Below are 23,682 nucleotides of genomic sequence, written 5' to 3'. Positions count from 1 at the left end.
AGGTTTTGAGTTTCCTCCATCACTTACAAACTTCGTCCACTCAACGTTTTTGAGGAAATAGATAACAGAAAGCTGCAAATGCCACCTAATGAACATGACTAAATCATAGCAAATTCTAGTGGGCATGTGTTGGACCCGATGGTTGGTGTATGTGCTGTCCCCCCACACCAATGCAACACAATAAGACCCCAGTTTCAAATGCTGAAAGCTTAATGAAACTTGAGAGGGTATCATTTTGTCCCTCAACAAAGCAAAGAATGAAAGCAAATACCAAAAGAAGATTTCTTTATTCCCCCCCACACAACAGTTCTCAATAATGCTTTCTGCTCTTTTTATTCACTTTATATTTCTCCAGAGAATGCAAGCAACAGCTTTTACAGCTTTTTGTTTCAGTGCTGCTGCCCCTCTATGTAATTTGCTCACTCCTAAAAATTTAAATGTTAAATTTTGAAAGCAAAGTCTTTGACTTGACTGTCCAATTCCCATTTTGTTTCTCACCGAGCTCCAAGCTACCTTGCATCTTGGGCTCAATGCTGATCCATAATGATTCATCTTTGATAAGGTAGCAGTGGGATTTTTGGCTTTTAATGAGGTGACATGGAAGTTAACATTATGGGACATAGCACAACAAATGATATAATCCAAAGAAAATCCAGTTTATAAATGAGCCATGTGCTGGTTGGTAATGCAAAAGCCAATGCATTTTATTTTATTTTCTCTTGGGCTCAACACTATATTTAACTCATGGCTAAGTGCGCTAAGGACAACTCATTGGCATGACTAGCAAAGTAGCAATCTATGCACATGGCTATGGAAATTTATATTCTTTGATTACTCCATAAAGAAATGGGTGTTCTTTTCTGTGCGCTGTAGTTGTTAGGAGTGCCACATTTTCTATTTTTTTGCTTTAGCCAGAGAGATATCAAAGAGAAGGGCAATCTATGCAAAGAGGGTGTCCAAATGTGGTTAGTCAGTCTCAGTCCCCTGCACTTCATTGGAAAAGGAAACATTGGAGAGGGTTTAAAATGAAATAAACAAAGACTGCATTAAAGAAAGTTTAAATTGGAACCTAAAGACATGGATGGTAAAATATAAAAAAGATTGCTTCTATTCTATTCCGACAGGGCATCATCATGTGTAATATATCTGTTATATTCAAGATAGTAGCTCTATATAATATTCTTTACCCTACCTTTCTTCCCTTCTCCCATTTGGGGTTTTCCTTCTTTTTACCATTATTCTACTAAACTCTTTGATTTCTTGCCTTAAAGTGGGCACTAAGATTCTTCAGTCCCCTCAGGCTTTCAACTCACTTTTGACTTTTGCCAACTGTGTTTTATTGTCCTCTCATTGCCATCATTGGAAACACATGGGGCAGGAACAACGTACAACCCCTTCCCATTATCCCATGTAAGTGTTTCAAAGTCAATTCTGCCCTTCATTATCATTGCAATTTGAGGTCAAGCATGGAACAAGTCTCTCATTGTCTTTTTGGTAGGACATATCTGACATATATGGTTTGACCTAAACATAATCATGCCATAGGCATGTATCCTTTGTTCAGTGATTTAGTAACTGTAAAATCTCATCCTCACATTCTTGTCTGCATTAATGAGATTGCATGTAAATTAGATTACATGTTGCAAAAATTTTAAGGCTATCAGAATTTGAAAGTAGAATCAGCCCTTGGAAAGAAACATGGCCAAGACAAATCGGAAGAGTACAAAAGATTAGTAGTGACAATATCTGAAAGGGACCCAAATTGGAATCCGGCAAAGGAGAATCTGGTGACCTAGCTACTTGCAACATGGAGGAGAAAACTACAGAATTCAACAAGAAATACACAATAGAACCCAAAAAAAAAAAACAATACAAAAAGGAAAAAAGGAAAAACCTTCCAACAATAAAAATTTTCTTCTCTCTCGGACAAACTGGATTCTTCTTTGCCGGATAATCCATTGCAAATCCCTTCATTGAATATCTGTTAAGATTAGTTAACTTCATCCCGACTCCTCTTGGCCTTCTGAAGGACATCTGATCAGCTCCAATATGTTGACAACCTCCCCCATGTCTGGTCTGTTTGATGGCACTTGTGATGTGCATATCAAGCCTAATTTCATAACAGGAATAGCCTCTTCTGCAGGGAAACTCCCCTGGAGCCTAGGATCAACACATTCCTCTACCCTGCCTTCTTCAAGTGCTCCTCTGACCATGTCGCAAAGCACCACAACATCATCTTCCATGTACTCAACAGGCCTTTTCCCAGTGACCACCTCTAGAACCAAAACCCCAAACCCATACACATCACATTTCTCAGTTATCTTTACTGTCTTGCAAGCAAACTCTGGTGCCATGTTGCCAAGGGCGCTCTGGATCTTGCTACTCAAAACATATCGGTCAAGCATTGGCAACAACCTTGCCAGGCCAAAGTCTCCCACTTTGGGTTCACCTGAGCTGCCAATCAAGACATTGCTCGATTTTATATTGTAGTGAATTATGTTCATTTGGTGCAAGTGAGCCAAACTTTTTGCAGTTCCAAGAATTATATTGAACCTCTCGTTCCATGAAAGGAAGTTTCCACCTGATCCATCATGAAGATGCTTATATAAGCTGCCACCAGAGACATATTCGTATATGATGAGCTGTAATGATGGAGTCCAGTAATAGCCTTCAATTTCGACAAGATTATGGTGCCTCACTTTTCCCAATTTCTTAACTTCCCTTTCAAATTCTTCTTGAGACTTGACAAGACTTGAAACAGTGAGCTTCTTGATTGCAACAGGCCGTCCATCGCCAAGAACTGTCCGGTAGACTGCTCCAAACCCGCCACGCCCAAGCTCACAGTCCTTGTTGAGTAGAGCATGTGCACCTGTGCTGAAGTCAGGGTCACCAGAAAACATGACAAGCTTACCAGAGTTGGCATCTGTCGTAGGGGATTGGCTGAAGTCATCCCCACCTGATAATGTGAGAACTGGTGCAGAACGACTTGTGGAAGTCCGGACACGGAGATTAAGCACAGTGATAGCAATTACACCAATGACAATTACAGCGGCTGCACCAATGGCAATGAGTGCAGAAATGCTGAGGATGATTCTTTTATGACCAAGATTTGAAGGTAATGTGCCTGGGATGGAGTCAGAAGAGGAGTTGGGATTGAGGACAATGGGTTTAGGAAGGACTGCAGGGCAAGACTTATTAACTGCAGAGCCACAAAGAGATGGATTGCCAGAGACACTGGAAGGGGAGATGGTGTTGAAAAAGCCACCCGCAGGTAGTTCACCCTGGAGGTTGTTGTGGGACATATTGAAGGAAAGGAGATTAGGAAGGTTGGCTAACAGCTTTGGAAGGCTTCCTGTGAGGTTATTGAAAGACAAATCCACATTTTGTAAGTAGGTAAGTTTGGCTATTGCAGCAGGAATTGGGCCATTCAGTCGGTTCTGTGATACTATTCTGCAGAGTTTCAACAAAAAAAAAATATCAAAAACAAGAAAAAACATGTCAGAGCTAAAAATCAAGTAGAATTCAGATTATATAATTTTTCCCAGAACAACACAGGGAAAAGGAAACTTAAAGTAGTAGCTAGGTTTCAATAAGGAAATAGCAAAAATCCAGACTAATGTGCCTAATCAAACAAAAATGGCAGCAAATTGGGATTTCATAACTTCATTATTTTCCAGAAAATCAGTATGCAATTTATTGACATCAAACAATCTCAAAAACATATCTCCATACTTCATGTATCGGCAAAACGGAAAACAGCCCATCAAAATTGCAATGCAGTACTTGAAGTCCTCACTTCCAGTATGACCCAAAAGATCATCAACATGAAAGATTTTTATTTTAAAATACTATGGAAAAGAAGACTGCTGAATTCTTCGAAACATAAATCCATTATGACAATGAGCCCAGCACCAGTTTTCTGTGTCAATTAGTTCTCATTTCCAGAGTAAGGTAAGGTATTAGGTAAGGTATATGCAGAGAATTTCTCAATAACAAGACTCCAAAACATTTATATGGAACCAGAATTCATCTGGCAATCCAGATTACACTTAAAAAGCAGGACATAAATGAAATGTAAGTAAGAGCTAAGGGGACTTACAAAGTGGTCAGAGAAGAACAGTTCTCAATTGAAGTTGGAATTTTTCCCATGAGGAAGTTCTTGTTCAATCTCAGTTCCTTCAAAGAAAAAGCCCCTCCAATTTCCAGAGGGATGCTTCCATTGAGCCGATTCTCACTCAAATCGAGATTGTCCAGGGCCTTCAACCCTCCAATAGTCACAGGAATAGGACCAACAAGAGAGTTACCGAAAAGGTTCAAAATATGCAGGCTGCTTAAGGCCCCAATATCAGATGTAATTTCACCAGAAAAACGATTAAGGGATAAGTCCAAGACTTGAAGATTTACAAGTGCATTTCCAGTTGGGGATGATAAAGGGCTATTCTTGCTTCCACTTAGTTTTTTCTCTGAAAGTGAAACTTCCTCTAAGCCCGACTTGAATATCCACGCAGGAAGTTCACCGGCCATCGAATTCTTACTAAAATCCAAAGCCAGAAGGTTTGTGCAATAAACCATAGACTTGGGCAAGCTCCCAGTGAACCCATTTGCAGAAAAATTCAATACCTTTAAAGCCTGAAGATTGCCTATTGAACTTGGAACTTGACCCGAAAATCGATTTCCAGAAAGGTCCAAAGTCTCCAGGCTTTTCATCTCTCCAATCCACTCAGGAACCTCACCAGAAAACGAGTTCTTGTGCAGATTTAGATAGCCACACAGGCCAAGTTTCTGCATTGTCTGAGGAAGGTTCCCAGAGAATGAATTCTCACTAAGATCAATGGACCTCAAAAGCAAACAACTTCCAATTCCATCAGGAACTTGCCCAGTAAACCGATTCTTCCCCAAATTAATTGCTCGCAAATTATTCAATCCTCCAATGGCCTTTGGAATTTCACCCTCCAACAAATTATCAGACAAATCCAGTGATCTAAGCCCATTCAAGAACCAAACCCCATCTGGGACGGAACCCGAAAACTGGTTCAACGACAAGTTAATTGTGGCAACAGTCGCACAGGAGCTCAAACTCTCCGGAATTTTCCCGGAAAACTTGTTCTTGGCCAAAGAAAGCACTCTCAGGGACCCACATTGCCGAAACAAGTCTTCGGGTACGGGACCAGAGAGACTGTTCTCACTCAAATCAAGGACTCGAAGGTTGTCGATATGAGCAATATTAGGGGTTAAGCTTCCGGTGAGGTTGTTCTTCGAAAGAGACAGCTTTCGGAGCGACTGTAACTGGAGGAGGCCTCGGCCCAAATGTCCCGAAAGAGAGAACCCGTCAAGACTGAGCTCAATGACCCGGTTGGATCTCGGATTGCATTTCACGCCGACCCATTCACATGGGCTATTGTCGTCTTCGTTCCAGGAAGCTAGCTTTCCCTTTGGATCTTGAATATCGGCCTTGAACACTATCAGCCCCAAAACGTCGTCGTTAAAAGATGGGTTCAGAGATCTCGCAAGAACCACCGGAGCTAAAAGTACAGAGACAGCGAATAATACGAGCAGCCGTTTCATGCTTAAATGTGCTCGCATTGTTTGGTACTCAAAGACGATAGAAAGCCATAACTGACCCGGAAGACCAGAGAGCTCAAAATCACTGATTCTGAGCTTGAAAGGCTCCAACTTTCAACAAAAACAAACGAAAAACGCCAACTTTCTCTAACGGCTAGATTTGGAGCTGAGAAAAGAAAAAAATGAGTCAAAGCAGAGAGGCTAAGACTCCAGAAAAATGGAGGCTTTGGCAAATGAGGAATCCGAGAAACCAAAAATGGCTGAAAGGACAAAGATTCACAACCAGGTGAAGGGTTACAAAAACCCTAAAAATCTCTTCCCAGTTCGAACATTTCGAGGTCCAGAGCTCAAACAGTCAGAAATGGAAGAAACTGTTCGATCTGAGACCACCAAATGCCAAGCCAAGTACTTGCAAATGTCCCCGGTGAACGCTGAACTGGGCGGAAAATCCGCCGAAATTTTCAGCCCAAATAAGCTCCGGCACGGAGGAGAGAATATAGGGGATTCTAGAGAGCTGCACTCTCTCTCTCTCTCTCTCTCTCTTTATCTCTCTCTGAGAGTCTCTCTCTCTCTCTCTCACTGTGTGTAGAGTCTGAACTCTGAAGTCTGAAAAGAGAAACTAAATTAATGTTTGCTTATTAACGGCAGGGCGGGACCGGCTAGGTAGATGGAGGGCTATTTATTATGATTTCGGACACGTGGCGTGACCCGTACGGTACAGGGTATCCGACGTGGCGCACACCTAGTCATGTCAGTGCTGCTGCTTTTGACGTGGAAGGCACAAGTGGCGGTTCCTAGCGATTGTATTTGTGTTGTGCCCCTTCGGAACGTGACTGAAGAACCAACTTTGGAACCGCCCCTTGAACTTGGGTGAAATTACGGTTTTGACATGCAGCTACTAATTAGGGTGTAGTCAACTCGCTATCAGTTTTGTGGTATTTGTTTAGATAATGTTAAAAAGATTTCAAATTGGAACCTTCTTCTTCAAATAAATAATAAAAAAACGAAAATCACCCCAAATTTAATCGTTAATCAATATTTTAGACCGAAATTTTATAACATATCATGTCAAATTAACTGAAAACAAAAATATACATTTCCTGTACTCCTTTTGATATGTTGTTTTTCCTCTTTAATAAAAGGGATATGGGGGTTAATTATTGTAATTTTCTTGTGCAATGGGTTATTGTAGTGTAATTTGCAAAATATGGAAGCAGAACAGAAGGGCTAGCAGCTAGTTGAGTGAGTGAGTTGGGTGGATAGTGGATAAACAGAGAAAGAGAGAGGGGGAAAAGCAATAAAGGCAATTAAATAGGTGGTGTTGAAGGTGGGTAGACTGCAATAAAGAAAAGGTGAAGAGTGGTGGTGTGGTGCAGATTGCAGGGCTGTGAGTCTGTGACAGGGACTCAACTTTCTTTGCTTTCCATCTTTCTTAATTAAATTCCATGTTGTGGACTGTGGAGTGAAGGACCCCCAGCCCTACTTTTGTCCCTTTATTATTAGGTCACACAAATACACAATAAATAACAAATGCACCTCTAGTAGTATAGTACCCTACATATATATATTTTAAGTTTTAACCTTGCATTTTGCAGGCTCGGACTTTCTGGCTCTTCAACTTGAACCTGCAGAGAGATTCCCTTCAAGCTAGTGTATGCTTGGAACCCCTTTTTTTTTTTTTTTTTTTAATGTTTGCTTTGTCCCTAATTTACTAATGTAGGTAAAATCATTATACTGGGTTGAATTGGATTGTCATTCTCTTTGAATATGCTTCCATATTAAGCCATGCTGTCAGACAACAAAACAATACTAAGCCATGTAAAAATTGGGGAAAACATACCGTACCAACTAGAAAATCAACACAAATTAATAAGAAGGATAACATCTTTGTCACTGATTAAAGTTTTTATGGTTGAGGTTTGAGAGTGGTGTCAATTTTATCTCATAAAATCATATTTCATAATTCATACTCAATTTTCAAAAAATGGTATTGTGAAATGTGTGAAGGAAAGTCATACTCAACATAATTGCAATGATTGACACACTTAATAATTGGCTTTGGTTATAATCCATTTTTAAATGCACCCTTCATCGATTATGTGTTTCTAAAGCGATTTGGTCTGTCATCTTTAAAATATTAATGACAAAATAGAAGATGGGAAGGCTAAATCTGATGATTGAAGGAATTAAATTTAAGCTGTTGGTTTGTTCTCACTGATCTCAAGCTCATTGGACCCCTTACACACACAACCTTATCAGCAAGAAAAGAAAATTTTCTTGGAGGGAGATGATCGAGCCCCTAAAGTTTAGTCTGCTCAGAGCAACATTTTTTTGGTTTGTCTTTTTGTATTAAGGCATATATATATAGCTGTCTGACTGTTATGGTGCGAATTTGGAACTTACCGTACAACCAGAAGCAAAAGTCCATTATGCACTACAGATTTTAGGCTGTCAAGCATGTTTCACTTGGTGTCTCTGTCTCTGCATGAGCAGCATTGTAAAATTGTAAATTGGTCTTCTTAATTCCTCTCACAAAATAACACAAGTAATTAATCCCAAAACTTTTATATAGTGAATAAAAAACGACCCTTTTTACTCACTGATATATAGTAACTACAAAAGAGTAAGGTGAGAACAAGTGGTGACTGGTAAGTGTGTGTGTGTGTGTGTGTGTGTGACCAGTACTACATGGCAAACACCTGTGGCCAAAACTCACAAGCTTAAAAGTGGCGTAAGGCATTTTTTAAGGGTTGGGCAAAACTCACAGTGGCCAGCTGGGTCAATTGGCTATCTGACTTTGTTATTTGGGTTTTTCACTTCTCTTATCCCAAGTCAAAGAGGAATAGACAAATGGGCAGTAAAACGACATGGGCTTCATGCGTCTTTTGCAGTAATTTTATATACCATGGTGCAGCTTTTTCTATGGTGTACGTGCTTGCTTTACTTTGTGTATTGGTCAATCAGTCTGTGCAATGTGCATAGTTGGCAGGTATTTCTCGGCAATATACCAGCAGCCTGGGGAGGAGGAGAGGAAAAAATTCAAAACAACAAGACAATGCGTTTGTGGGACCAGTTTTTTTTTTTTTTTAATATTTAACTCCATGGACTCCATGGTCCATAGCTTTTTCTAGGCAATAGGAAAATCCCAGTGTTTATTCTCCCACATGTACAAGATCTTTTAGGGCAGGGCAGAGATTTCGGAGGCCCGACCCGAATTATTAATAGTATTTTTTTTTAGTTACTAAGAAAATTTCAGTGTTTATTCTCTCCTCAAGTACATGCACAAGAGCATAGAGTAGGAATTTAGGGATGGCAAAATTCCCTGCCCCCGAAAATTCCCGTGGGAACCCGCCTTGATTAAGCGGGTATGGTAATACCATCCCCGTCCCAGTCCCGCCCCGTATACTCGTTTAATAAAAATATTATATTATATAATTATATTTTAATTTATTATCTTAATTTTTGTTGCATATCTTTAAAATTTAATAGTATTCTTTTTATGATTTAGTATTATTGTAATATAATATGATAAATTTTAATAAATTTTATCTATTATATTATATATTTATATTAATTTGGTATATTATTAATAAAAAAAATAATTTTTTTAAAAATAATTTGAGTCCCGAATATCTCCGATGGGGACCCGATTACCCGACGGGGCGGGTATGGTATTGGCAAACCCGCCCCGTTGCCATCCCTAAGTAGGATCCGTTAGAGGCTTAGAGCGCTCGACTTTTATGTACATTCATAAGATTATTTATTTCATTGGATTATTCTTAATTTTTTTATGGACATTGTTTGGGTATTCAATTTTGAGTACCAATTTGTATTTATTATTAATCACATAAACTTATGATGAAGTCACCATCTTCTTTCTCTTGGTGGACTCCATCATGAGTTCATGCGATTAGTGATGAATACAAGCTTGGTATTCAAAGTTGAATACCCAAATTTTTTTTTTTCTTATTAAAGCTTTAAAATTAAGCTAATATAATATATAAGGAGTCTATAAAATTGGAGAGATTTGAGTATTTAGAAGGACGAGGCGGGTTGCCTCACTTGGCTATTCCCGAGAAGAGCCATATCTTAGAGTAGATTTTTGAATGCATGCAAGTGGTAAAGAAAGGGAGCCCAGCCCAGATTGAGCATAAAGTTCCAGTTGTACAAAAGTCCAGGTCAGCATGAACATGGTTTGGAATTTCCCAATCTGCATGTTTTTGTGTCCTTGGCTATTTGGGCTTCCTAGTGGGCCATATATGTTTGGGTTTGGTTTATCGCACGAGACAAGTTTCCGCCATCAGAACCCAAAGAAGCCCGAAACTTGTAAAAACCAAAAACCCTATCGAATTCTGAACTCTGAACTCCGAACTCCGAAGAATCCAGCGAAAAAACTGACTCTGAAGCAACGAAAGAATGGCAGCTAATGGAAGCACCAGCTTAAACAGAAAGCAATTGATAGTATCAGCTTTATGCAAGCACTTTTCCTTAGATCCTGTAAGAAAAGCTTATCTATCTCTCTCAAATTTGCAACCAAAGCTTCAAATTTTCCTCATGTTTTTTTGGTCGCTTGGATTGCTTAATCTGAAAGTTGGTTTCTGCAGGAAACAGTTCCAGAAAACATTTCGGAAGATGAAATCACGAGCGTCTACTCAACCATCTTGAAGTTGGCCAAAAAAGATGCTTCAGAGACAGTGAAAGATGGGGTAAATTTTTTACTACCTTAGCATTGTGTAGTATTGGGTTTCTGGCAAATTTTATATCAATTATAAGTAAAAGTTTGAAGTTTTGGGTTTTGTAGGTGCTTAATTGGATAAGATATTCAGAGGGTTTTCCTACAGATTCCCAGGCATGCTTTGGAGCTCTCAAAGGGTTGAATGAAACCTTGGCTAATGTGTCTGTGCTTTTGGGCAATGGGTTAACACCCTCTGAAGCTGATGTTATTGTGTTTTCTGTAGTGCATTCTTCTGTGGTATGGATTGCTCTTCACCTTTTATTGTTAAACTACCTCTTTGTATATGTGCATGCATGTGTCTATATATTTTAGATCAACATTATTTTGCAAGTTTATGTATTTTGGGATTTTTAATTCGGGTGAGTTGGAGAAAGGGTCTCTTTGATAGTGCAATATTTTTGAATTGTTAGTTACTCTGGAATTGGTTTCCGCATGAACATTTTGTTAAGATGCGGTAGCAACACGTTTGAATTCTTGGTGATTTTTTGAGTGGTTTGTCTGCAGATTGGCCTTCCAAATTCAGATAGCCAAAATTTGCCGCATTTATTGAGATGGATGGATTACATCCAGGTATGCTATATCCTGTTTAGTTTCTGTTATCTGAAATTGAGACTTGGTAAATTGAAATAAAGTTCTGTGTGGTTATAAACTAGTGTCATTAGATGCAGAAATATGAGCTGCTACTTGTTATTCTTTCCTCTTGTTGAAACATGAGTTTTTATTAGTATTATAGTCAATTAGTGCTCACAATTTGTTTTCCCCAGAACGAGGTGGATTTCGGAGACATATTTGAGAAGATAGTGCTAGAGCAGGTTGAATTTGATTTTCAAGTGAGTAAAATTTACTAGTATTCTCCAATTCCTATTTCATTATTTACATCTCTGAAAAGATAGTCAAAATGTTCTCTCGACAGTCACAAAGTTGACCTATACGGCTATACTACATTATTACTCTTGGAAAATAATTCTGTTGTAACCTCTGATTATTATGCATGCAGAAGTTGGATGAATTGCTGAGAGCAAAAACTATAGCTAAGGTGGAAACAGATCCAAATGCAAAGAAGACTGTTCAAAACACAAAAAATCCAGACATGCCAGAGGCAGACCTGAACACAAAGAAAAGTGATGCTGGGGTATATCCTTTTTAAAATTTCAGTTATTTTTTCTCGTGTACAATCAGATAATCTACCGTATGACCCGTTTCTTTATCATATATTACATTATAGATATTTATGTTGTACACACATGCATAGATTTCCTTCCTGGACAGTTCTTGCCCATTGACAGTGTAATTTTTATTTGGAATTGTTAGATAAAGGCTCCAGGAGAAAAAAAAGTTACTTCTGTTGGGAAGATAAAATCACCAGAAGTAGAGACAGCTGAGAAAGACAAAGAAGTTAGTGTCAGTTTGTTGAACATACAGGTTGGCCTCATTCGTAAAGCTTGGAAGCATCCGTCTGCTGATAGGTGTGCAGGAAATATTTTTCCTTTTCTTTTCCTCTAGAAGCCTATTAATACATTAAAAACGAATTTACAATGCTTGCACCTAGCTGTCATTGCCTTGAACTTTGGATTCTGAATGTTATTGTATATTTGGAGGATGCAAAATCAGTCATGACTTTTTTTTTAATAAAAAAATATGATACAGTTTACTGGTTGAGGAGATAGATGTTGGAGATGCTAAATTGCGACAAGTGGTCAGCGGCCTAGCGAAGTATTGCAGTCCAGAAGAGTTGACAGTATGATTACTCTTTCATATTTTGGAAATAGATAGCTTTTTACTTGGTCTTTTTTCCTGGGCTTTATTTATTTTCATGGTTGTTAGATAGATGAATATTCACACGTATTTTCTGATGTATCATCTTGGTGTTTTAATGCACTATGCAGAACCGTCTTGTTGTGCTGATTACCAATGTGAAACCTGGGAAATTACGTGATGTGATGTCGGAAGGACTGGTATGTGTTTCTTGTCATTTCCATCATATTATGCTCACTTTTGAAGCGGTTGTAAGAGTTGAAAGTGATGCCGTTTATTTCTTCACTGCTTAACTAGTAATCAAGTTCGTGCCTTTATTTTGTGTTCAAAATCGTGATCCTTATGAATAGAAAGTATTTTCAAGTTTTCCACTCCATTCCCTTAAATGAAAGATATTTAATCTCACTGTCTATTCTCTAGTATGAGGTTCCAAATTTGTATAATATGGCCACAGATTATGAAGAGCGCTTTGTTTAGTGAAATCTGAATTTTTCTTAAATAGCTATTACAAAAACAGATAAAAGGTATGGGTTTCATTTGTCTGCATGTTCAGGTCCTATGTGCTTCTAATGAAGATCACACCAAGGTAGAGCCTTTGCTCCCTCCAGAAGGGGCCAAACCTGGGGAACGTGTGTCATTTTCTGGGTAAGTTTGCTGAAACTACTTGGAGCTTAAACAAAGATTTGCATTGGTAACTTATCTAGTTATCTAGACACATTTGCAAAAGTGAGGACTTTTTATTTTAATGAAAAGTTTTCTGTTGCAACCTTGCTGGTAGTGTATTTTCCACTTACGGACTATATTCTTTCTATTTTTCTTTTCGCCAACAGATTATATACGGAATATATTTCTTTATTCAACACTACCAGTTGTTTATTATTAGTATTTTTCGCAAAATAATTGACCCTTTGAACTAGCTGCCTCTCACATACACTTCTCTCTATCCAGGATTGATGGAAAGCCAGAAGATGTCCTCAACCCAAAAAAGAAACAGTTGGACAAGATCACACCGGTATGTGTTTTAACAATTATGATATACTTTTACATTTTAGGGGGGAACTGAACAATTACTATGGGTTAGTCATAGTCATCCATTCTGCATTTACCACCTCTACAACATTGCATTTATAATGCTCCATGTTGGGTATATGATCATGAGTGTTTCATTGGTGCAGCATCTTTTCACTGATGATAAGGGTGTGGCTACGTTCAAGGGTATTCCTTTTATGACATCTGGTGGGCCTTGTACATCGTCCATTCACAAGGCAAGCATCAAATGATGATCTTCGGCCCATGGCCCATACAAACAATATAACTCACTGTTCTCAAGGATTTAGTCCTACTTAGTTCATGAGAAATATTATAAAAATGCAGGCTCTCTTTTTTCCTTCTTGTTTTAACTTTTAAATGTGTTCATGTGGCTTGTATTCTCTTTCAGACTTTTCAGTTATATCTAATGGTTTTGCATGCTATTCAAATCAGTTTGAATCTAAGATAAAAGTATGACATTAAATTAGGCTCTGAGGATAATATTCACATTTTTCCATAAAGCCAGTAATACATATATAGGTTGTTCACCAAAGACCAAACAGTAACTTCTCGTAACACATTATATGAGGAGTTATGACAAGTGAACCTTTTACAACATCAGAACAAGTCGGTTGCAAATGAAGTCGGGTTTGGAAGCTGCTTCAGACTGGTGATGCTGGTGGGACTGTCCCAGATATATACCAGTCTTATCGGTTCTTGATATTGTCGTACTTAATTTGTCAGAACAATTTGTTGGCTTTGTTTGTCCTTTGGAGATCAAATGGGTTGAAGAGGAAAGATTAAAAGAGTGTATTTACCTTTGTCTGCATTATAAAGGTTCACTCATTTTCATTTTGACAGCAGAGTTTCATTGCAATTAGTCAATTTCCAGGTAATATAAAGCATCATTGATAATTGAAATTAGCAAAGTGAATCATTTGTCCTTGAAAAAGAGAAAATAAGACCAAAGTGAGTCAGACCAGAACACATACCAAAGATTCTGGCTGTGGTGGGTGCTTGGGGATTCTGACTGAGACTGACTAGTTTTATATCGCTTCGTTCATAGTTTCATACCATTACGTATGTACGGATGCTTGGGGGCCAAGAGATTCTCTTTTCAAGGGTCAAGACTCGGATCCGGATATGATATCTTTTACAAGTTGGAAAAACAATAACACCACTATCTCTTAATCTTTTCTCTTCATGGTTTTTTTGTTTTTTTGTTTTTGTAATTTTGGTGTGTTTTTTTTAATAAATATTTTATAATAATTATGAGCATTTTAATGTTGCGGATGTCTCATAAATTTTCACGCTAATCTCTCAAACAATGTTTTAAATAATACTAGTTAGGTCGATTATGTAACCAAGCGGTGCACCGATCATTTAAGAGTATGCTTATGTCTTCTTTTCAAGTGTGGGTCGAGGATGACTCCACTTCATTATCTCACATATTGTACTTTGGTATTTTCTAAATAAAGTACATTCTTTCTCAAAGCACAAAAAATAATAGAGGTTACCAGAGAAAGAGAAATTGCGGGATCACCGCATTATCAAGAATTTTTAAATTTACTATTAAATTAGGTAAAATAATGAGCGTAAAATGACATTTCCTATATTCAGTTAACATAAATAATTTTTTAAGTCATGGTCTAGTGATGACATTCAATCTCTTTCTTTTTAGATTAAGTCATGCATTCAAATTTCATAAACGACAATTGTTGATTAATAAAAAAATAGAAGATTTTCTTAATAAGATTATGGATTATACATTTAATCGGTTAGGAAACAAATCTCTTTACCAACAAAATTGAAGATTTTGTACACTTGATCAAATATTACAAAAGATAAAAGATGGGAAATATAAAAGATACTGATTTAAAAACTTTTGTGAGTTGAATTATGTCACAAGGTCCAAAATGTGTATATAATGAGCAAATGGGTTAAATTATTATGGTTTGAGCAGAGGAGTGAGGATATATATCTCGTAAAAAAGAAATGAATCAAAAATTAATGACGCAGCTAAGCAAGCTGTATTATTCATGGCATGCAGATACTGAACACTGATACGTACTGATTCTACACAGAGAGATATGAATCAAATCGAGGGTGGAAAACCCAAAAAGGATCACGAAATATCTGTGACTTTGATTTATTATCTCTTTGATTGATCTCTCTCACTCTCTCTCTCTGATATCCCATCTTCTAAAATTCCTCACCCACCAACAACAACACCAATATATGCATTTAGTACTCTCTCTCTCTCTCTCTCTCTCTCTCTCTCTCTCTCTCTCTCTCTCTAAATACCACACCACATTACACGTTCATACATAGTTTGTTTTTGTTCTTATGTATGTTATAATTTGTCAGAGACAGTGAGGAGTCGTTTCGTTTTCTGGCCTTGTGTAATTAATTTTTGTGTCTTTATTGCAACTGCGTTTATTAGAGTCTCTCTTTTCTAACTGTTACGCATACATAGCTTTGATTAGAGACTGCCCTGACTTTGAGTTCTGGTGGGTGAGTGGGTGAGGCCTTTTTATTATGGAGACTGGTTTTGTTTCTTCATCTTCATCTCCATGTTCTTCTTCTTCAAAGGGTTTCATGGAAAATGTGGAGCAACCCCATGTTTTGGCTGTTGATGACAGTCTCATTGATCGCAAACTCATTGAAAAGCTCCTCAAAAATTTCTCTTGCAAAGGTAAGAAGCAAACACTAACACTCTGCCTCCACAGCCCTTTCTTTTCAGTTTTTACTCTGTTTTATTTATTTATTTATTTTGTTTTAATACCTCTTGTTTTACTTGATGAAAAGCTATATTGTACTATTAATGGTTGGAATTAATAGAAAGATTATAAAAGGGTTTAGAATATACGGGAAACAGAGTTTAGTTGTATATTGGTGTCTTGTATTTGCTTGGTTAAAACAAATTACCAATGGCTTATTCATTACTGGGTGCAGTGACTACTGCAGAAAATGGGCCAAGGGCATTGGAATTTTTGGGTTTGGGAGATCATCAACACAATGGCTTGGAAGGCAATGTGAGTAATGTGTTCAAAGAACTTTCACATTCTATAACCTTATAAAGTTTGTTGGGAATCATTTACTAATTAATCAAGCTTAATTACTAAGAGGGGAGTCTTGTACTTGTTCTTATTTGCAGGGCTCAAAGGTAAATTTGGTAATTACAGACTATTGTATGCCAGGAATGACAGGCTATGAACTACTCAAGAAAATCAAGGTATTGCAGATTGTTTGATCAAATCAATTCTTCATAATTGCATGATCTCTATATTAAAGTATCAAATAAGGTTCAATATATGCCCCATGGTTTCATACCCCTTTTGACCATATAATACATACATACATTGATTTCCTTTTGCAAGCAGGAATCATCAATCATGAAGGAGGTTCCAGTGGTGATTATGTCATCTGAAAACATCCCAAATCGTATTAACAAGTAAATAAATAACTGATTATGTGATTATGTCATCAGATTGTATGCTTTCCTTTGTTTTTGGGATTCTATGGTTTCTAGTTTTTTATGAACAGGTGCTTAGAGGAAGGAGCTCAGATGTTCATGCTAAAGCCCCTCAAACAGGCAGACATAAAGAAGTTGAGATATCATTTGATGAACTGCAGGAGCTAAACTTTTTGTGGAGGAGAGTGAAAAGAACCTGAGAAAAACCTTACAATATCATCCCTCATGACATAGAAAATTGCTTCATCTGCTAATTATTTTAGTTTGTTTTTGTTCAGAATTTGCTGTCTCCACCTTTACATTACTGAATGAGCTAGGCAGATACTTTCAAATTAACAATCATTTTGTTTGTGAATCAATTTCCTTACAAAAATGAAAGAATATATTCCATTGCTTCTCCTCTGATGCCTTTCCTGATTTGTTTTACCATATATGGACCATATCATGCAATTTCTTGCAATCATATATTATATATAATCAGAATCATTGGCAGCCTTCATAAGAAGGAAAAGAAAATTGGACATGGTAAATGGGAATCTAAATTCAATGAACTACATTATTATTCAATGAAACTTCTTCAATTTGCAAAGAAAAAGCTAAAGAATCATGAGAACCTGTACCTTCAAAATCAATCATATCCTCCAATCAAATCAAAATTCCTAACTGCAGCATTAACTTTCTACATTCTAAATATGCTCTTCTCCCCCAAGGACCCCAACCTTAATCTTCTTTAGAGCATTAACAAGGAAAGGCCAAGTGGATCTCGGATACGTGCAATCACCCACAAACCACATATTTACACAAGAATCGAGCAAATGATGAAGGTGGATCATCTGATCCCATAATTTACTGCACAAACTACCTTCTGTTTATGCCTTTTAGGATCAGGACCAGATCAAAAAATTGCAGCAAATTCCTTCTTCAGGGTATTTACACCATCCCAATATCCCAACATTGCTAAATATGATTGAGATCATCTGTTAAACTCATGAAAATGAGTGTTGTAATGGAGGTGGTGTTGGTGTTTACATTCATCTAATCCAAAGCACTGCATGACAGGGAAACAAGTCACAAACATGCATCTCCCTATCCCTCTAAATATTCCAAAACAAGGGCTGCAATGACATGATGCCCTTTTCCGATTTCGTGGCCTCTTTCTTCCATTGTTAGAGTATTGATCATCATGATCATGATCATGATCACCATCACGACGAGAACGACGTCGTTCATGTTTGCCCATATATAATATGTGTTATTGTGTACGGTCTTCCTCCAAAGGTCTCCAACCAATCACCTAAACAAGAAAAAACCCAGAATTGAAATCATTTTCATGCACATAATATATCCAAAACATGATGACCCAATTGCTTCAAAATGGAAAACAAATCCAAAATGGATTCAGATTTGTACCTTAGAAAAATTCTTGGTGATGGCTAGAGAGAATTATGGAGATAGATTGAATCACAACATATTGTGTGGCAGTGGCAGTACTAGATTGAGATTATTATTGGGATTAGCAGCAGGTGGGGGAAAAATTAAGAACAAGTATTGAATTGAAATGGAAGAAAAGTTTGATATTGATTTTGAAGGTGGTTGTGTAAAGATGGATTAATGGATATTATATATATATATAAGCGAAAGAATATCCGGTTTGATTGATAAAATTAATAATGAGAGGGTTTTTCTCCAGAGGAACAAGGCTTGTACAAGGTGGAACCTTGCTGTGTTGCGCGTAGCGTGTTGTTTGCGTGTTTGGTTCTCCATAATATTACTTTTGTATTATATTAAATATATAAATATAGTAAATTGAATAATTCGTGCAATTCATTTCATTTCCAAGCAAATTTGAATAGTACTACAGCTAGCGCAGAACCTGATTTTAATTTCTGTATGCTAGCCATACCCATAAGAATATGTTGTATGTGTTATGTCAATATGGATTGAGTGATTGGGAATCTAAAATAAAAAACTGAATCAAATATCTCATATACTTAAGTTTCTCAAAATTGGACAAGTTCTGAATGAATAGAAAAAAATTATAATATATCTTATACATCAACACGCCATGAAGCACACTCCTGTGAGTATGACGGTTTAACTACATTGTGACATATTAGGATTTTTGTTAATTAATTCTTTAAATTGGTCATTGATCGCTAACGGTATGTAAAGTACATGATCAAAATTGAAATGGTTTGTAAAATACTGACTAAAAATACAAAAAATTTAACGATTTGATGAACGAAAATGCTAACATGTCCTTGAATTGCAACAATTTGTAAACTAGAGGACCAAAATCATAAGAATTGAAACTATATGGACCAAAGTGAAACTTAGCTCAAACTATAGGGACCAAAAGTGGACTTTGGCCCTAAAACAATCAAGTCAAAAGATTATGTTGAAATTTAAAGTGTGTGCAAAGAAAAAATCAAGGGTTTTTTTTTTTTTTTTTTTTCAATTTTGATACTTGAATTTTGGATCTTGTCCCAATTAGGTACCTAAACTATAATTTGTCATAATTTCATACTAAACTTTTATTTTGTCCCAATTTAGTATATAATATTGGCCATCAAAATCGGGTTGCTAGTCATTTTCATGATGTTGGGGCAAACTTTTTTTTATTTTGATAGAATAATGCATGATGTTGGTGGCATATGTTGTATTTATTGAGTGCTTTGGTGCTCAAAATTTGGCCCTCAAATAAGGTTGCTCGTAGAGTAGTACCATTGAACCAATACGTGCCCTTGATGACGATGAGATACCTAGCTTCTACTTCTAGAACCTAAATCTTGACGGAAAATATTTGGGTCACTCCCAGGGGGATGGGGTGACGGGGGTATTCCAAGGTCACCCCATCCCCCCAAATTTCGATTTTGGCAATGCCGACGCATGATCGAAACCGTCCACTTTTTAGATAACCAATTAAAGATTATCTTTGTCCACTTTTTAGAAATCGTTTAGTTATATAATTGTTGTCAATTAAGTAGAAAAAATTGATGGTTTTCAATTAAAAAGTGATTTTTTGACTAAACCGTTGATTTTTTCTATTTAATCAACCACAGTTATATAATCAAAAGATTTTCGATTGAGTTAATTTTTTGCTGAAATGATCTATAATAGGTAATCTAAAAAGTAAACGGTTGAAAGCCCGTGGGCCCACATGGACCACGTGGCAGCCCACGGTTGGAAGCCTGCGGGCCCACATGGGCCACGTGGCAGCCAACAGTTGGAAGCCCATGGGCCACGTTGCAGCAAGCCCGCTGGCCCACTTGGTAGCAGAGCAGGCTTGCGGACCTGCTGTGTGGTGAGAAGGTGCCATACCGCTGAACCAATTTTAATTTTGTTCTGATTTGTAACATTGATTTCATTTATCTTATTTCAAGTTGTACCTTTATTTTGCACCATCTCAATTCTCACATTGAATTCAGTTTCCACCCAAGTTTTTGGCCAACAAGCCCATCTAATCCAACCCTCTTTCAATCTCCTATTAATAAAGTTAATAAACCAATACCAATTGAAGAACATTCTATATTTATCATCTTGCTAAGTCAAGCTACAATTATTTTATTCCTCTGGAGTTTCAGATCTTCAGATGGCAAGTTGCACTGATAAACTAGAGAGAGCTCCATTGTTACTCAGTTGCTTTTCGTTTGAGTAAAACAAATAAGTTGATTGATATCCCTGATTCGAAGATGGAGGAGGATCCATGAACTTTCTTGCTTAATGAATCGAAAAGCTCATCCAGAATCTCATCTCCAAAATGCTCCTAAATGATTCTCCCCACACAATCTCTTGTGCTCTAGCACTTGGAAAGCACTCCATGTCCTTAGCATATTGAGCTGCGTATGCCTTAGCAACTTCGTCAGCAGAATTCGAGTAAAAAATCCTTCCTTTGTTCCAAGCAGGAGAGTTCATGTCTACCACCTCTTTTGGCACTTTAGAAAGACCACTGACAGCATATGAAGAGTAGACAAAGTGAAGAAAGTTCTTGGGATATAAACGAGAATAATAAGAACCCGGCACACCCACTGCATAGGAGGGAGGGATTGGAAGAGTTCATTGAAATCATTTGAGGATGTATCATTGAAAAAAACTTGGAACTCAGGGAGCTGATCAGAATTGTGTACTCCTTCTTGGCTTTGATACTTGTGCTCCAGAGCATCAAGTATATTTTGCACTGCTAAGAATGTGTTAGGACCAGCAGTGCAGCCTAAATCTGTAACTCGAAAGGTGTTTGAAGAAGAGAAGATTTTGATATCAAGCTTTTCAATAATGGCCTCTTTGATCAGCAGCTCCTTGGCAGCATCTATAGCTTGTCTCTACAAAATATAAAAATAAATAAATAAATAAATAAATAAATAGATAAAACAGGAGGAACTTGAGTTTCTTTTGTCATTGATCCTCATCAATGTAAACTAATGAAAGAGTACTGTGATAAATGAGACTGATCGAGATGTTACACCTCAAAAAGAGGAGTTTTTGCTATAGCTGTAGAGGCTATCTCCACCAAATACTGGATGTGCTACCGATTCTGCCATCTCTATCTTCTTCTACAATTTTATCTTTTGGATGAATGGTTTCTTTTCCTCAAAGGTGAGTACTCATGGCCCTTATTTATACCATTCATAAATCTTGACCAGAAACCAAAAGGAATATTTCTTCAGGTTGTTGTGGCGGCTGTGAGTTTTAAATTGGAAATTAAGCCATTAATGGATTAGTGTCAACAGTTGCATAAACTGTCGAGTAGGCCGCTGACAAGAAAAGTGTTGAGATTTATTCTTCAAAAAAATAACAACACAGCACTAAACTGCAATACAGAACTAATATATCTTAAAATGTTTGTCAGTCAACTTATTTGTGCAGGAAAGTTCATGAGTAGCAATGGGACCCCAGAACTAATATATCTTAAAATGTTCCGGGGTGGAGAATAATATACCTTTTAACCAAAGATACTTCTACTCCGATGACAACATGCTATTGCCAGAACTAATATATCTTAAAATGTTTCAGTCAACAAATTGGAGGCAATAGCATGTTGTCATCGGCTAATCATGTAGTCATTATGTGGTTATATTTGGTCAAAAGGTAATAAAACACTAGAATAGATGAGTTATAATGTTTCCCTTTGCATGTTACTCAACTCGTCAAGCCTTGCACCTACAAACACAAAACTCATAATAACTATTCCTTATTGTGTATAGCACACGGAATCAAGCTAAATCCATGGAGCATTATGATGTTGCCTAGAACACTAGATGTGCTCAGAAATGCACAAACTATATATCTTGCAACCTGAGTTAGATAAGAAGCTCAGTTCATCTCTCTCTGTCTAGTGCAAACTTGGGTATGAACTCAAATCTTATGGAGTACCTCTCACTATGATTTGCCAAATTTCTTGCTAAATTAATCAAAGAGGTTGTCTATATTCTCATATCTGAAATTAATGATCCAAATCCCTCCATGCCAACACTGAAAGGTTGCACCGTGTCTATCTTTTGCAAATCAAATCAGCAATAATAAAGATGTCCAAGATATCACGAAGTCATACAATAGAAAAACAAACACAACAATAAGGCTAAAGAAAATTCAACTATAGCTTCACAAATACCAAAACAGTATGTTCAAATCAATTTGCCTTGCGTCTAAGCACAACAAGAAATTGAACTGCCTGCTCTGACTCAAAGATGGAGTGGTGCTCTTCAAGTTTCTTATGATACAAGTCGAAGAGCTCATTTAAGATTTCTTCTCCAAATTGGTGCTTGATGAGTCCCTCCAAGACAGCTCTCATATGAGATGCAAAGACTTGGGTTTCTGAGGCAATGTCATCTATCTTAACATGAGGTAAGTTTTCCATTCCTTCCATGCTAAAGCATCCATTTTGTTCTACAGCGCCTTCCATCTCTTGGGGAGACATGTAATACATAGGTATATTAAAAGAATCTACTTTCTCTTCAGGAACAACTCCCTGCATAAAGGAAAACACATCGCAGCCATAACAATGTCTTGTGCAATCAAACATAAAGCAACAATAATTGTAAAATCAAATGCGACATGAAATTTTGCAATTGTTACATGGTTCTCTATCTTGTTGCATTATTTGGCTTCGTAAAGATCATAATGAACTAGCTCTACATGGTAGTACAGTATCAAAATTAGAGCAGTGGATCCTTGCTTACCTTACTAGCCAAGTCCATGAGGCAAGACCCTAAAAGTTGTAAGGTCACATTTGCCGGAGAATGAGAATGAGGGATACCATTGGGCCGGCCTGGAATGATAAGTACCATCAGCCCATACATTTGATCCAGAACTTGATTAAATGAGTTTTAACTATTAATATGCATGCAACATGTAATTAGTTTTTGCAGACCTCTTTAGATATATATTTTGTGTTTGCAAGTCCAGGATACTAGATGAAGAAAAAAAATTGACTATAAGGTTTGGCTACTGTTTCATCAAATTCCTACAATTATTACAATGTACTAACTATTAGAGTCAGACTAGTCAACTGTAGCAACTCCATTCATAGTAAACGATTAAAATCTAAAGAAGAACCTGGTAAGTGGAGTTCTTGGCATAGCTGTTGGGTCCATCTCCACTGTTCATAGGATATGCTTCAATGAATTTACTGCTTTCCTCTGCTGCCATCTCTCTCTCTGCTTCAGAAAACATTGAATTTATGGGTCACTCTTTTCTTGTTTCTTTTGCCTTTTAAAGACAACGACAGATCCATGCCCAAAACAAAAAAAAAAGACGACGACAGATCCATTTCACAGGATCCTCTCCTCTTCTCTTGATCTGAACCGTTCATCTTTGTCAAGCATAATCCAACGCCCTCTGAATAGCCACTTCATCAAAACAGAATAGAGTACATCTTATTTCTTACCCTTACTAAATTTTATAATTCCTACTATATCCTTCTCGTAATCAACACCGTTGCAAATTATAATGGTTCTTCATTCAAGAGAGAAAATTATTTTGATTCTGACCCTTATTTTTCTTTCATGTGTTTCACTTATTTTTCTTCTAAAATCATTTAGTGCCGCATTTGGGTCTGACTGTTTAGTGCAGTACTGGGCTTCAAAGCCACTGGATTTTCCTCTGTTTCTGCAATGCATCATATGTGCAT

General features: G+C 37.2%; 3 protein-coding genes and 1 pseudogene across 4 annotated transcripts; 2 read left to right on the top strand and 2 right to left on the bottom strand.

Moving 5' to 3' along the window:
- Window positions 1–1,712: 1,712 nt before the first annotated feature.
- Window positions 1,713–6,186, bottom strand: LOC147289729 (Leucine-rich repeat protein kinase family protein). The gene is made up of 2 exons (XM_086235678.1): window positions 4,100–6,186; window positions 1,713–3,450 (listed from the first exon to the last, which is right to left on the bottom strand). The coding sequence occupies exons 1-2, from the start codon at window positions 5,581–5,583 to the stop codon at window positions 2,001–2,003; spliced, it is 2,934 nt and encodes a 977-aa protein (XP_086091804.1). The 5' UTR covers window positions 5,584–6,186; the 3' UTR covers window positions 1,713–2,000.
- A 3,711-nt stretch (window positions 6,187–9,897) lies between these two features.
- LOC147289728 (Nucleic acid-binding, OB-fold-like protein) lies at window positions 9,898–13,565 on the top strand. Of its 2 annotated transcripts, none has more exons than XM_086237354.1 (12): window positions 9,898–10,059; window positions 10,167–10,268; window positions 10,364–10,534; window positions 10,802–10,867; window positions 11,062–11,127; window positions 11,298–11,429; window positions 11,609–11,763; window positions 11,945–12,035; window positions 12,184–12,252; window positions 12,606–12,697; window positions 13,001–13,064; window positions 13,228–13,565. In XM_086237354.1, exons 1-12 carry the CDS (start codon window positions 9,979–9,981, stop codon window positions 13,330–13,332), a joined length of 1,194 nt encoding a protein of 397 aa, XP_086093480.1. In that variant the 5' UTR covers window positions 9,898–9,978; the 3' UTR covers window positions 13,333–13,565. The 2 variants fall into 2 exon arrangements, with proteins under 2 accessions (XP_086093480.1, XP_086093479.1); XM_086237353.1 differs by having other exon boundaries at window positions 9,899–10,059; window positions 11,295–11,429.
- A 2,054-nt stretch (window positions 13,566–15,619) lies between these two features.
- Window positions 15,620–16,762, top strand: LOC147289727 (two-component response regulator ARR17-like). The gene is made up of 5 exons (XM_086234879.1): window positions 15,620–15,776; window positions 16,037–16,116; window positions 16,239–16,316; window positions 16,465–16,535; window positions 16,628–16,762. The coding sequence occupies exons 1-5, from the start codon at window positions 15,620–15,622 to the stop codon at window positions 16,722–16,724; spliced, it is 483 nt and encodes a 160-aa protein (XP_086091005.1). The 3' UTR covers window positions 16,725–16,762.
- A 3,514-nt stretch (window positions 16,763–20,276) lies between these two features.
- On the bottom strand, window positions 20,277–23,424 carry LOC147289726 (loganic acid O-methyltransferase pseudogene; annotated as a pseudogene).
- Window positions 23,425–23,682: the final 258 nt, after the last annotated feature.

Source organism: Dryas octopetala, chromosome 3, assembly GCF_963921425.1.
Source record: "Dryas octopetala chromosome 3, drDryOcto1.1, whole genome shotgun sequence".
Lineage (NCBI taxonomy): Eukaryota > Viridiplantae > Streptophyta > Magnoliopsida > Rosales > Rosaceae > Dryas > Dryas octopetala.
This window is presented reverse-complemented; position numbering and strand designations above follow the sequence as displayed.